General features: G+C 38.1%; 1 protein-coding gene across 2 annotated transcripts in view; it reads left to right on the top strand.

Moving 5' to 3' along the window:
- The window catches only part of cntfr (ciliary neurotrophic factor receptor), a 238680-nt gene that overhangs the window by 129459 nt on the left and 94134 nt on the right, over positions 1 to 15087 (top strand). For both annotated transcript variants that reach the window (XM_008423847.2, XM_008423849.2), the window contains exon 4: positions 5051 to 5284. In XM_008423847.2, coding sequence (XP_008422069.1) covers positions 5051 to 5284 — 234 coding nt within the window. The remainder of the gene's footprint in view (positions 1 to 5050; positions 5285 to 15087) is intronic.

Genomic DNA, 15087 nt, shown 5'->3' with positions numbered 1-15087 from the left:
TGGCTGCTGATAGGCCTACCAATTTTAACTTGAATGTTCATTGCATTTTTCGTGGACACCTGTGAAAATAATTTCTATTTCCATGGCTTTTTCGTTCTCTGGGAAATTATTTTTGATGATAAATACAGAAACAAGCATAAAAATCAAACCATCTACAATAGTGATAGTAATAATAATACATTAATAATCAATGTAAAGTAGCCTACAAAGTTTTTGGTGGGGGGCGGTGAGGGACCTGGATAAAGGCTAGGGGGGCGCTGGCCCAAAAAAGCTTGAGAAACACTGGACTAGACGTTGTGCATTTAATGAAAAAAAAAAAATAATCAATTTATTCTGGGCAGTGACTTGACTTGTTCTTGGGGTCGAAGRACTTGCCCCCTGAAAACTTGACTTGAATTTGATTTTCCTCACATAAAACCTCACAACCTTCACATGGGTTTGGGAAAATGACTTGGTAGCATCTCTGTTGTAGATGCATGTGCAAACAAATCCTCAAGATTTATTATATATTTACTCAAACAATTCTATATCAAAGTTCACTTTGATAAAGAATGTGTATACATGCAAAGGGCAGTGGCATGTGTTGTGCATGTTTGACTCCTTTTGTCAGAGAATTTGGCAGTGCATTGACTTTAATATGCATTTTATTATGCAAAGCTGTATGTGTGTGTGTATGTGTCCGTGCTTGTCTATGTGTATGTGTGAGTCCGCAGAAATGTGTGTTTGGAATCAATTGATTTGCCTTTGAGCGGGGATYGTGTTCTGTACAGCAGGTATCATCAGTGACCTTAACACAAGATAATTATCATCATGTTGACTCTTTGTGGTTATACATGTCTTTGGGRAAACAACACATGGCTGCCAAAAACTGCAATAGAATCAAAGAAACCAATGCTCATTTTGGATGTAAAGTTAATCTTTTGTGTATTGGACCAAATTCCAACCAGTAGAAAAATATCCTGGCTGACGTGGTAAAATATTGCAGCGTAATCCCATTTAAACTTGATMACATATGACTCTCAAATGCTGCGGTAATCATATCTTCAGTTTTSTCTCTCTAAGGTTTATCTCACTTGAATCTTTCATCAGGACAAAATGTATCTAAATATAAAGACAGCACGAGTTAGCTCATCTGCTTTTCCTCTCGAAAGGACAAACTGTTTATCTATTATGGCTGTGTGACTTCATCATAAATAAGAAGAATGATGTGTAAAAAATGGTTTTGTTCATTTTTATTTGCATTTTGGTRGGAAATAAAACTCTTCTGATGCTTCTTATAGTGCTTRGTCCATTACCAAGAGATCAATAGCACTTGAGTTGAATGTCATTATGGTTATTAGGCCTGCTTGTCTGCATGGTCATGAGAAATGAGGGCATTATGCAGGGGAGCGTTCTTATGTGTGAGTGAGTACATGAGTGTAATCATAAGTATCTGCCTGTGTTTCCACTGTTGCTCCCATGTTTATTATGCATGAGTGGTGTACGTGCAGACTGCTGATGATCAGGGATATACTACTGGAGAATGGTAAAGTTTTAACACAATCAATATGGAGTCAGTATAGCTGCAATSTGAGAAGGACTGATGGTAAGGGAAGAAGGACAAGCTTAAATATAGATATGGTTAAATCCTATAGAATGGAGATGTTGGATTTATTTAAGCTTTTTACTGAAGTGTGTTAAGATTTTCAGATATCTGGACGACCCTACCCTGTAACTACCCTGCTGTGTCAGCCAATCCAATTATCCATCATGGTGATGTGACTGTCTTCCAGGTATGCTAAGAAAATTCAGTAACAGGGAAAAACTCACCTTTGCCAAGTTATGAGTATTTAATGTAAAAAGAAGGGAAACGTTATAGGAACGACAGGGACCCATGCTGTTGGCTAACACGAATATCAGTAATTATATAGGAAAGTACTTCCCCCCCTTTGTTAAATCATAAAGTAACTATGATTAACCATTTTTAAAAAAATACATTTTACCAGTCACACCTAGGCCTGATTAGTGGCCATGCAGTTATGTTTGCCACTGAACTGTTTGGAAGATACAGATTCTCTGTACTATTCAAATAACTTGAATGTGTTAGAGAAACTATGAGTTAGATTGAGCTACTCTAAGCTAGCTCGTTATGCAATTTGGTGAAGAATTTTTCAGTCTTTGTTGGTCTTTTACTGTACAGTAAATGGACAGGAAAAATGGAGGACAGAAGGAGAAGATATGCAGTCARTGGCYTGAGAACGGGTCATTGAGGATCACAGCGCATTGATGACTGCAGCCTTTTGGACGTGGTGCATACACACTACCAACTGAGCCAGCCAGCACCCCCTAACTAGTTAATAATTAATACTTGAAAAGTTTTGTCTGGTGTCTCAGACTTTATGTGCACATTATATAAGAAGGTTGACAAAAGAGAAAGCTATAAAAGCGAGTGAAAACTAGGACATCCATAGAACCAAATGAGTGGGAGGAAAGCAAGGAAATGGGACAGAGGATAAGGGATAAGACAGCCACTAACTCAGAGTGAAAGGAGGAAGAAGAGGGTGTGAATTTTGATRTAATAAAAGAAAAACAATAAGAACTTTAAAAAACGACCCAACTGAAAGAGTGACTGGATATTGTCTAGGTATGGAAATTAAGATTTTATTTAACTTCTTTTTCCATTATTATTGAAAACTTGGTACTCCTAAAGAAAATTCTGATTCTACTCTTGCGCTAGAATCAGAGCAAGAGTGATTCTTGCCAGTGACACCATTTTAATGGTGTGTGAAAGTGGACTGAGGTATTCTGAACGCCGATCTTTCCTTTATTATAAAAGTTCTGAAGAACATCTTCACTTACTTAGATGGAGCACTTGATTTAATAATGCTTTTCTCAAGTTTCACTTCTCATACTTGTCACATAGAGCCATGGGGCACCGGCATCATCATCAAAGCTGACATCAAAGTAAAACCGTATGTTTTTTTTTTTTTTTTTTGCTCAGATGCAAATAGCTTTTTATGTAAATAAAGTCACACAGGCTCGCTCAGAGTAACTTTACAGAGAGGGAGATCAAAGGAAATTGGCATTTCTTGGCACTAATGTGCGTACATGTGCTCACATTATTTCAGAAAATGTGGAGGGGTAACCATGGAAGGTAACTGAGATGAGCAGAGCAAGAAATGGAGAGATGGTATGGGATGACAGGATGCAAGAATAGAGAGGGAGAGTTAGGGTGGCTGAGAGAGTGAAAGACGGCAGAAGGCAGAGAGAACAAACAGTGTCAGGTTAATGTTAATAGGGCCAAGGATCTTGTCCTATTAAATATAGATGACTCTGTTATGGGACATGAAATATACATGAAACACTGCGTTGACATCTATATCTTCTGTGTTAAGAGCCATGTCTAAGTAATCCAACAGGAGGAAGAGTACTTCAGTTGGGGAAAARAGGAGGTATTGTGGAGAGAAACAAAGGAAGGAGGTACAGAAACACAAAGAAAGACAAGGGGGTGAAAAAAGATATCTAAACAAGACAAGGAACATGACAGTATTTGATCTGAGGCCAGTTGGGGCATCTTTTTTTCCCTCTTTTCTTCATCCACGGTTTTCTTTCCTGAGATGGGGATCAATATTTTATTGTTGTTTCTTGTTGTGCTGCTGATCGGCTGCGCTTGAGTCTTAATCTGAGGTCTTCACTCCTCGCGGTCACGACAAGTCTCTTGAGACTTATCAACAGAGCAGGGCTGCTAACCCCTGATGTCCCAGCTGAAGCTCCCATTAGGCTCACATAAATCCCTTAACCCAAAAGGTCATGGTACCTACAAGTTTTCTGACAAACTGCTGTTGACTTCAGTGAACATGAGGATAAAAGTAAAATAGCGATTTTCAGTAATTCTTTTATTTCTGGTAAGGCTTTCTGTATAGAATAAAATGTGAACTCTTTACTTCACTTCAAACAGAGAGGGGGAAAAGCCCAGGGCTATTAATAGACTTCAACATTCCTTTAAAACTCCAGTTTTTCCACGTTCTCTTTCTGTGCTACAATAAATCTGATGCTAAGTAAGGCTTACAGTGGGACAGTGAAGCCAAACAGTGATTGGATACAGATATATTTCTTCTTCCAATATTTTTCCTTCATCGTTTTTAGATTGGTTAAAAATTGTTGCCAAGAAAGGAATTTTTTTATTTTCTCAGTTTCTAAGAGTATTAGTAAAAGGAAAACAGTTGCTCATTGATAAATATAGATGTTTTCCTTATGACTGTATCTGCTCATTAGCCTGCAGTCAGCATGTGGCAGTACTGGCTCTCTACTGGCATACTTGTTTTTAAAGTTCTGGGTCAAAATGACCTTTTACCAACTTGGATTACACACCTATAATCTTTTCATTTCAGTCTACATCCACATTGTACCCACTAACAAATGTTCCCTTCTTTCCTCATCCATGTATTCATTGTTTTCCATCTATCCATGATAGACTTGGAGAGACAATGCTACAATGGAAACCCASACATTCCTTTGCGATCAAGATTACTCTGACCGTGAGGTGTACCCAGGCTAGAAATAATATATAGTCTTTCCAGTCTGGGTTTGCCCCTGAGTCTTTTCACAGTGTAATGTACTTGAACAACCTCCAAAGGAAGGCATCCATGAAGCTTTCTCGTTAGATGCCAGAAGCACATCAATTGACTCCTTTCAAAGTGGAGAAGCAACAGCTCAACTCCGGCCACCTGGCAGAGGATGCTCAGTTTAGTTACTTGGACCTGGCATCTCATTCTTTCAGTCACAATTCATATTTTTGGAGCGTATGTGAAGGTCATAAATCATCAATCAGAAGTATGCTGTAATTTGTATGTATTTTTTTTCCCCAACGACTTCATATTTCACCTTATTTGCTTTGGTGGCTTAATGTTGTGAAACATTCCYCTAGTGGGGTCGAGTTCATACAAGGTAAATGGTAAATGTGAGGTACAAAAATAATCAAAATAATAAAGGGACAAAATTGCCATCGCTCAATTCTTATCACTTCTGCTGTTGTTCAAACTTTTTTTGTTGTCACTTTTTTGGTTTTCAGTTGCAAGGAACCAGTACGAGCGGAGGGGCAGCGATGTCACCATGCAGTGCGGCTCCCTGGAAAGTGACGCGTCAGTGTCATGGAAGGTGAACGGGACAGACATCGAGGCCCAGCACCACCTGAATGGACCCAAACTGATTCTGACCCAGGTTGACCTTGACCACAATGGACTCTACAGCTGCTTTCAGAACCCGCATGGAGAAAGACGTGACACCATCTTCCTCCACATTGGCAGTAAGTAACCRAGTGTTATTCTCCAAAATGAGATTTCTACAGTTCTTCTGCAAGAAAAAATAATTAATGTAATACACTTAGTCTTTATTTRTGTTTTTATTTAAGAATAATATCTGTTACAAGTGACATTTTGTTTTAACATTTTTGTTGTTTGCTCCGTAACACTCTTTAGCTAAGTGGCGTTCTTTATAATACGTYTTAACATTTGAATACTCTTTCATATTTGTTATGTTGGTATTAACCAGGAATTGTCATGGCATTCCTTAGTGTTGTGCCTAACACTAGATGACAAGTTCATCTAGTTATTAAAATGACATTTGGTCTTTTTGCCGTTATGACTGGCYATTTTAGTAGTCATACAAAAAATGTTTAAGTGTCAATTTAACAGCATTTCTGAATGGCCTGTGTGATGGCAGCAGCCTCCTTTGAGATCCATTATTTTGATGGGGATGGTTTTATACGCTCAGTCTCTGCATAGTAATGCTATTGAGGTGGGATTGACTTGTGAATGATAGGACACCCCTGAGGATGGTTGGATTGAAAATGTCTTTGTCATATATAGAAGCTTCATTGGGGGAAAAAAATWAAAAACAAGGAACGCAGAAATAAAACCCTGAAAACATGTCTGCTGCATTGCGTGAATAGCATATTTTAATTTTTGCATTGGTTGAATTCCATTGTGTACATTGCATAATGGAAACTGAATACTGTCATTATGTTAAGCATATGGATTACAGTGCATGTAATCCATGTGTAATCGTATTAGTTTGGAAGATCTGGTAGGATCTTTCATAGGACTATATATAATACAATAAAAAATAGGACAATAACAGACTGACAAGAACATTGTCTATAAGTAGTCCAAATTTAATATGGCATAAACAAYGTGAAATCATGGATCCTATATATCCTACAATAGTTCAGCCAGGTGGTAATGAACTTTTATTTGGCACCCTTTGGGCTCCTTAGTGCATTGTTTCCATGTCCTAGGTACTTYAGCTTTGATACAGGATAGATCCACCCCTTCACCACAGTGTCTGATGACTACTTCCAGCACCATCTCACATAGTTCATAAMATCTGAAACGGTTTCTTGAACACGTAAWTAAAATAATGTACGTAAGTGGTCTCCTCAGTCACTACACTGAATCCAAAAGAACATTTTTAAGATGTGACAAAACAGGACTTTTGTGTCTTTGATCCCAAAAAAAAAMCCTGCACCGACAGCMTGATGCAATGATTTCMATGTGGACCATTTTTGAAGCCAAAAGGAGGTTCAACAGGAACTGGCAAGGTGTACCTCATAAAGTTATGAGTGAGTGCACTGCAGCTTGTAAATAAACCAATAGTTGAGTGATTTTTCTTTAGCTTTATACTGTGATAGAGAAACTTCCATCTTGTTAGTTATTTGTCACTAAATAACAGGATTAGCAATAGTAATATAAAAATATACTAATTAAATTACTTGCAACAGTTTTCTGGCTGAATAGTTTCCACATTTAAAAATAATATTAATCCCATGACTTGAAAAGCAAAAGCTAGTGTTGATTATAAAGCACATCTTTTCTAACTTCCTATACTTATTAGCTGTGCTACTGTTGCTGACTTTAAAATAAGAACACTAAGTGAAAAGGCATTTATTGCCATGTTTTTATTTCTGTTATCTCGAACACTTCTACAAATCACATTTGAGCTGATGGTGAAGACTATTTTTTATTTTTATTTTTTTGAAAGCCAGTTTAGTTATGATGTTTTCCTAGTCACYGCAAAGGGGCTTTGGAAATGAACAACTGCCACCTAAACCCATTTGTGCTAAAGTAATTAAAGTAGCCTATAAATAAACAGAAGTAAATTAAGCTAAAGCAACACAAGTATGAAATTATTTAGAAAAACGGGGTCAGTTATGATCTCGCTTCAGTTCATTAGTAAATCGTGCCTGTGTGATTGCATCTGCTTGTCAACAGAGTCGATAGTAAGCCAAGCACCACCCCACCCCCCATCAAAATTGCACTGCAGTATTGCTGTTAAATGTAACATTTCCATGCAAATGTTTGATGAATGAGACTATATGGGAGCGTGACAGTTTGGTTAATCATATTGGCAATGATGAATTACCAAATGCTAAAACAATRCTGAATTAATGAGACTTTTATGTTATGGTAGATTGTGTCAGCAGGGTGAATGATGCAATACATAAACAGTCCAGAAAATTTGTGGATGGAGATGGAGGAAAAGGACTGAAATGCAGATGTGTAGTACATGTCTCTGTGCAGCCCAGTGCATGAGTGTGTTTCCCTTCACCAGGCGTTGTGTTTCTGCATCATAATGACACTTTGGTGGGCTCAAACTATGCATGCAAGAGAAAAACAGACTTTCATTGTGTAACCATTCATCAGGGGTCAATTATGACTCTGTGAGAACAATACCTTTGTGGTCTAGCCTGGCATTGAGTTTAATTGCCTTGTTAAGAGTTGCTGATTTTATGACATGTTCAAGACACACACTGGAGCAACATTAATCCTGTTRCTGTATACTGGAGAAACTCTTATCAATCTGTTTGTTCTTCATCTGTTCTCCAAATTCATCTCTGTAGGGTGTCTGCATTTCCATTATATTGACTGTCACCTCCAGAGGTCGAATGTGACACGCAGTCATGGCAGGCTACAGTTCTAGTGATTACTATCATGATGATAGTTTGATTTTATGCAGTGTTTATAACTCACACCAGGGGCTTGTTATGTTTCTGAAAGATAGCAGTGTGATCTGGAGAATACCACAAAGCCATCTGTCTAGGTTTTTTTTTATTATTTTTTTTGGTTTATCTCAACAATGTTTTTTTTTTTTTCTTCATTCCTTTGAAATCCTAAGATAAAATCTTCTTTCAGACAAAGGATCGATACCGCAAGAGTACAGGCTGTCTGCCTTCACTTTTCCTGTTCTCTGACTTCAGTTTGTGGCCACATTTGTTAGTTTTTTGTTTACACTGGTTCACATTAACAACAGACGACGTCATCCGCTAACTCTCTGTGTGTGCCTGCTGAATTTATGAACCGTGTCAACAAAATGTCAGCASAAGGAGACAGCAGTTGTGTGTTGTGGAAAATTCTCGTGCCGATGCAATGTCTCCTTCCCTTCCTCTTTGCATTATTTCAACACTTTGTAAAAGCGTGGGATGCTTACATTTTCTCTGACACTTTAGATACAAACAAAGCTTGAGTGGCTTCAAAAAAGTACACGGCAGTRAGCATGAATGTCAGATGGTGTAGCAGCGTGGATGTGAATAGATACACTACCCTACATGGGCCACAAGGTGTGTGGTAATCAGTGGGGTCTTTAGAGAGTGGTGATTTTTGATGACATATTTGGTTAAACATACGGAGCACTTTAAAAGGAGGCAGAATTAATGTAAGTAAAAATTTGTCAGGCAGTTGAGTCCTAAACAAGTTGTCTGTCGCTTGTTGTTTAGTGTGTCAAGCAGGAATAATCGCCCCCTGTACTGTGAACAATGTTGGCACTGAATTAAAATACGAGTGTTTATAATGAGGAGCTAATGAAGCCGAAGTTAGTATCAGACTCTTAGCTTACAACATGGTGCTAAAATAAAAGGCTTCTTGGATGTTTTATTAAACAAAAATCTGGACAGCATTTTAACTTAATCTAGTTCAAAATCTAAGATATTCTACTAAACCAGTGGTCCCCAAACTACGGCCCGCATTTAGTCTGGCCAACTGAACAATACCAGAGAGCATACAGATTTTTTTTTTCATATATTGTATTTTCCGGTTTAACCACCAGGGGGCTCTTTAGCAGGAAGTGTGCTGTAAACTGTGGGTGTTTTGTTTTGCATGGWGCATTGCTGCCATCTGTTGGACTTTTAGGGAATTGCTTGACTTTTATGTTATTTAATCAGTACGGTTGTTTGCTAGCGGTAGAGCAGATGAACACACGTGTTTGTTATGAACGCCGCATTCCAGGTCRAATTCTTTGAAGCAATGCCTGTAWGTAGCAGCTTATACTTCAAAACGAGCCTTTATGTTAACATATGAGGAATTCATATGTTAAAGTTGCTTAAGTTACTTTCCCTCAATGGAATATATACTAGTCAGCCCCAGTGACCGTTTCMCTAACGRTTTTTGCCCATGTGCTTTCTGGGTAAAAATTAATCGAGCAACGCGCGCGCACGCGTGCACCCCSTCCCCCGTCAACAATTTCCGGCAGCGCAGGTGATAAATGTGTAACACTTTTTCTGTTACAAACTGACTCCGGCCCCCCACCAGAGAAGGGAAAAGCTATGTGGCCCTGACAGGAAAAGGTTTGGGGACCACTGTACTAAACGGTGGGCAGAGGTGACTGTAGACCCCAATCAGAGGTGGTAATATAGGAAATATGGCTCAGAGTCAAGCCTGTTATGCATTCCTCAATCCTCGGAAATTATTTTAAAATAGTTTGAAAATAAAATGAGCTGGGGACATGAGAGGCAACTTGCCCTTAGTGCTGGAACTAGAGCAGAAATCATCGGCTATTACTGTATATGAAATGTTTCTGTCCTGATAGCTATTCAAGTCATTTAAGAGCAGGAAGTCCAAGTATAGTTCATTACAAATAATATTTAACAGCATATCCAGTTCTAAAGGACTGCCTTTTGTTTTTAAATATAATTTTGACTGTGTAAATGCAACTACAGTCTTCTCTAATTCTAAGTTCTGCTCCTGGTGTGTATTCTTCCATATTTGTTTTGATTTGACTCACTGATGATTTGACTTGTTTGAGTTACAGACAAAGTTGTTTCCCTTCATCATAAACATAACTTTTCTTAAACTGGCCAAATATTGTCACAGTGTGCGGCGCAGGTCGCATGACACAGCTAGAAAATTGCTGCAGCCSATACGATTTTTTCCACTGTGAGCTTGTTTGCAAAATGTAAAACCTAGATTCTTAGAATCAACAGATAATTGCCAAGGCCTAAAATACAAACAGTGGACCTCAGAATAGGCAGATTTGTAAAAACATAATGCTGCAAAAAATGATGCTGCACAGATCATAGAGGTGTGAATGACACACAATTCACTCTGCATCACACAAACATGCTTTGACAGGGATCTTGAGCTGTTACTTAGGACCAGAGGCATTCCTACCTAAAACCACCCAGATGATTGATCTTTGGGTTTTACATACAAGTTTGAGAAAATGTTATTTTCTTCTGAATTTGACTTTGTAAATCTCTGAGAATCCAACAGCCTTGCACAGTAAATGGAACTGCAGGGACAAATATATGGGGTTAAAGGAGTCACTTCCTCTGTCATGGAAGCCATCATTTCGCAAATGCTGTGATCTGGCATTTAGCGGTGACATTGTCATAGCCCTCCATCCCCCTCCAGGCATTACAAATCTTGCAAAGTCTAACACCTCGTTGATTGTTATTCTGCTACTCAGTCACTCAGCTTGCCAGCTGATGGAAGATGGAGAATTTCCTTTTCTTTTAGCGACCACTGTAACAGTGATGCATATTTTTTTATCTTAAAGTAAGGAATGTGAGAAAATAGGCTTATCCAAAGCATTTCTATAACTAGCATCATCCATGTTTCAACTTACAAAGGCGCTTAGAGGGAGGCAACTGACAGAGAGCAACAGATTTACTCATTGGAGGTTTCTGCTGACTATTTTAGTACCRCACRAGGCTCTAAAGTGTATCTAATTCTAAAGATGCAGTTGAAACCAGAAATGTGCTTACATCTAACAAAAAGAAATGTATACCTTATTTCTCTGTCTGAATTTAGATCAGACCAACCCTCTGTTTGAGACCAGATAGAATTATCAAAACTATTTCTATTTTCTAAACTCCTCAGTAATGACAGAAATAGAGATTTAATTAGAGATTTAATTATTAATGTTCTTCAAAATCAGATATCTGCATACATTTCTTCTGCATTTAGTAGGAATGGACTTGAATCATGACTTGGGTTGAACAAATTTTGGGTTTCCTTCCACAAGTTTCTCACGACATCTTGCTGAAGTTCTGGCCTTTTCCTCAAGACAAAATTAGTGTAACCAAGTCAGGTTTTTAGGTTGTATGTTAACCAGTAGGAACATCTGGACAAACGTAAAATGGCAATAAATTATGTACTGGTCAAAATAAAAKGCCTCTTTTTTTAATATTGGCAAAGCTAAAATATGCTCGGCACTGAGTGGTCATTCCTGTGTTTGACCACTCAGGAAGGATGAGGAGTGAGTTATCTTGTTAAATTGATGTGTGCTCATACATGTACATGCACACCAATTAGTGTCTGTTTCCTTTTCCTGGGCAGCTTGTTTTGGCGTAATCCCTGCACACACACCCATTCACTCTGGGGATCTGCGCTACATTGCGGGGTAATGGAATTGTCTCTTTGCAGACAGATTGCGATGGAGGAGGAGGAACTAATGCAGCTCTGCTGGGACTTCCTCTTTAAACTTGGAAGTATTTGGCCCCGCGTGTAAGGTCACTGGTGGAACTATTGAGCTTTTTGGTTAATTACTCCTCTCTCTTGCTCCAGTGTCTAATCATGACTGGTAAATAGAACATATTGAGAACTTGCAAACACTTAGAACTACAATTATATCTTTATCAATCTTTGCTAATTGATTTGTGTTTCGGTCAACTGAAGCAGCAGTAGATTAAAAATACAACAAAAAAAAATCCAGATGGATAAATATTGACTTACAGTGTCAAATCCAGTGCATCCATTCTAGATGGACATAAAAGCATGAAATTAAGAAACTACTTGATGTAATTAATGCTTGATCCTTTTGTTTTGTTTTTGCAGATATAGATATTAGTGACCATGATCATGGGAAAGAAAAAGCGATGAAAATRTGGGTGAACTGCAGTTAATWTTGCCTTTGGAGTAGTCAACCACTTTATGTATTTTTTTCTTGAATGGTGCAGGCCTTGTGAAACACAGAGAATTAGATGGATAGATACCTAGAGTATGAAGACCCACTGAACAAAGGAATCACTCAGCTGCGGTTAAAACCCCAAACCATGGAATCCCATTAAACTGAGCCGTCAGTTAGCAGCGTACCTACTGCAGACAAGGATCCCATTAAAGTTCTCTACTTTTCACCAACAATTTCCCGCTGCAAATTTCATGAAGCCAATTGTTTGTAAACATTTCTAATAGCGGAAAAGAAAAGTATAATTTGAAACGCGACGCATTTCCACTCTTATTTTAGGTCAGCAAATGTTCAAACAAATGTTAGCAACAGGTTTTGGTTAACTTCCGAACATCAACTTGTCAGGCTCCAAAAATACTTCACAAATAAAGCAAAATGGCAAAAAGATGTGTTTTTTGTGTTTGCATCTAAATTCAGATTTGTCTGGATATTTATTTAAGTCGACTATGTGTTGTAGCTGCATATGAGGCAACATGGGGATGTGGGTTACATTACATATAGCCAGGGACAATAACATCTTGCCATGTTTGTCCTTAGGCTCAGTCTCCCCCCCCAAAAAATAAAAAATAAAAATCTACTTATCCCTGCCCACATTGTTTCCCAGTTCTCTCTTTTTTTCCAGTTAATTTTTTTTTGTTCTGCTCTATATTCTAAATTTCCTCTTCTCCATTTCCTGCTCTACTTGCAAGACAGCAGCAACGCTCATCATTTTATTGTAACAGACAACCATAACAATTGGGGAAATGGGCCKGGTCYAGAAACTCRGTGTGGAGCCACAAAATAAACTGGAATATATATGAGCAGAAGAATGTGTTTGTGTATTTTTCTATGTATATATGCTGGATAYYGCAAGTAATCTGGAGAGGCAGACTGTTTATCCCTTMATTTTTTCTCAATGCTATTTTATCCAAAGGAGACGTTGTGGCAAAAATAATAATAATAATTCATTAGCAGCATCAGGGATGCCCCAAGTTCAAGTTGTTTATGCATCTTGACTCAGAGTCAGATTAGGCTTCATCTTCTGCAAAGTCGAACTGAAGAGGAAAAATACTATTTGAAACATTTTTGCAGTTTTGCTAATGTTTCTCAAGAAGACTGAAGTCGGATATTCAAATCTACACATTACATTATTTTACCTCAGTCCAAATCTTCTCRTCTTATTTATCACACTTATTCATCTCGTATCATTTCCTGCTGCACATCCGTCAGCACGGGTCTCRTATCTTAAATTTCCGCCTGTACGATTCGGAGTGTATCTCATTCAATTCTCTCGTTTTCATCTGCTAATCCTCTTACAGCACCCCCCAGCTTGTCACATCCAACCTATTACTCTCTTCTTTTCTTGTCATCTTTGTCAAAGTAGTTTTGTTGGCCTACCTTGCACTACAAAGGCTGCTCCTGACACTCTCAAATATACYTTTTCTTTAGCTGTAAAATATGCATATTAGATTCTATGTGAATTTAAATATTATCTACGTTGCTAATATGCCCACCTTAGGAATGAAGACTGAAAATGGAATACAYTGTAGTAAGTTGAAGGGAAGGAGATTGTCAGACAGTCACATAGATTGTCAAGCTTCACATTTTCTCTCTCTCTCTCTTTCAGAAACTTAGACAGGTTCGACAGGATAGAACACTGTAAGCTTTAAAATGTATGAAGGAGAAGTTGCGAACAGAGATATGATCAAGTCAGCTGAGTCAAGAAAAAGTCTAGCTGGGAAGAAGTTGAAGTGGAGGTAGAAGTGAAGTTGAGTTAAGCTTTGCAACAGACAGGAGGGCTTAGTTTGAAGGACTGCAGCCTAACACAGGAAATGGTGCAGGCAGAAAGAAGGCTCCAGGATCTTTATGAGGATTTTTTTTTCTTTTCCAAAGTTGAGAGAGTATACAGAGTGATGAGAAAATGCACCGCACAGGTGGTGCATGTTGTCGGCCAAAAACAATATGGTGTTTTGCAGAAATACTCAAGCCCCTAGAGCTGTTTCCCCTTTAGTCATGTTACAACCAAATATTTTTTTTATTAGACTTTTTTGTTAAAACTAATGAATAAAGAAAATTATACATGTTTATTGAGCATTTACATTCAACATAGCTCAGTAAGATTGAATGTACAGCCTTAAGATATTCTAAATCTTTGTTTCCATGTCTTTTTGGTTCTTAATGAAGCCGTACTTTGCGTTGGTCTATCAGCTAATATAATTTCAATACATTGAAACTTATAGTTTTAGATAAAGTGTGAGGATGCTCGAAAGGCTTTCACAAATTATAGCAAGGCGTAGCATCTGCCGTGTGGCATTGTTGAGTGATAAAATTGAAGTTGGGAATTGGTCAACCTAAAATCCACACATTTCTGTGACAAAAACGAAACTTTTTTTTTTTTTTTTGAGGGAATTATAACTAATTGGAGCAAACTTTTGCAGCTTGAGCATCACTTCTAGTCTTCCAAAATACTTCTTCCCAATCCAATTAAATTTTTACTTCTCCAGCTTCAGTTCACTCAAATGTTCTGCAGACGGGAAAAAAAGACATGAAGTATATCTGGTAATTGGCACTGCTGCTCAAAACATTTTGGTATTCTGCTCCATTTTGCTAACATMACCGTTTTGTCAGCAAACTCCTTACAGTCACCCTTTGATGTTTTTACGTCTTCCTTTATTTGCTCTGTCACAACTRACCTCTCTCTATTTCTCTCTTTTGCCAATTAACTAGCACATATAACTGCATGGCATACATGGTGCTGTAGTGCTTTTCCCTGTAGGGTTTCTCATGGATGCCATTTTGTTTTGTACATCTGCCTAGAAGGTGAAGGTCTATGCCCTCTTGATTAGTGCCCAGTGAGAAAGAAATTTCTGCTTTGCCTCTGCCCTTTACAAT

This window comes from Poecilia reticulata, linkage group LG12 (genome assembly GCF_000633615.1).
Source record: "Poecilia reticulata strain Guanapo linkage group LG12, Guppy_female_1.0+MT, whole genome shotgun sequence".
Lineage (NCBI taxonomy): Eukaryota > Metazoa > Chordata > Actinopteri > Cyprinodontiformes > Poeciliidae > Poecilia > Poecilia reticulata.
Note: the sequence above shows the minus strand (reverse complement) of the source record. Positions and strands in the feature narration are given on the sequence as shown.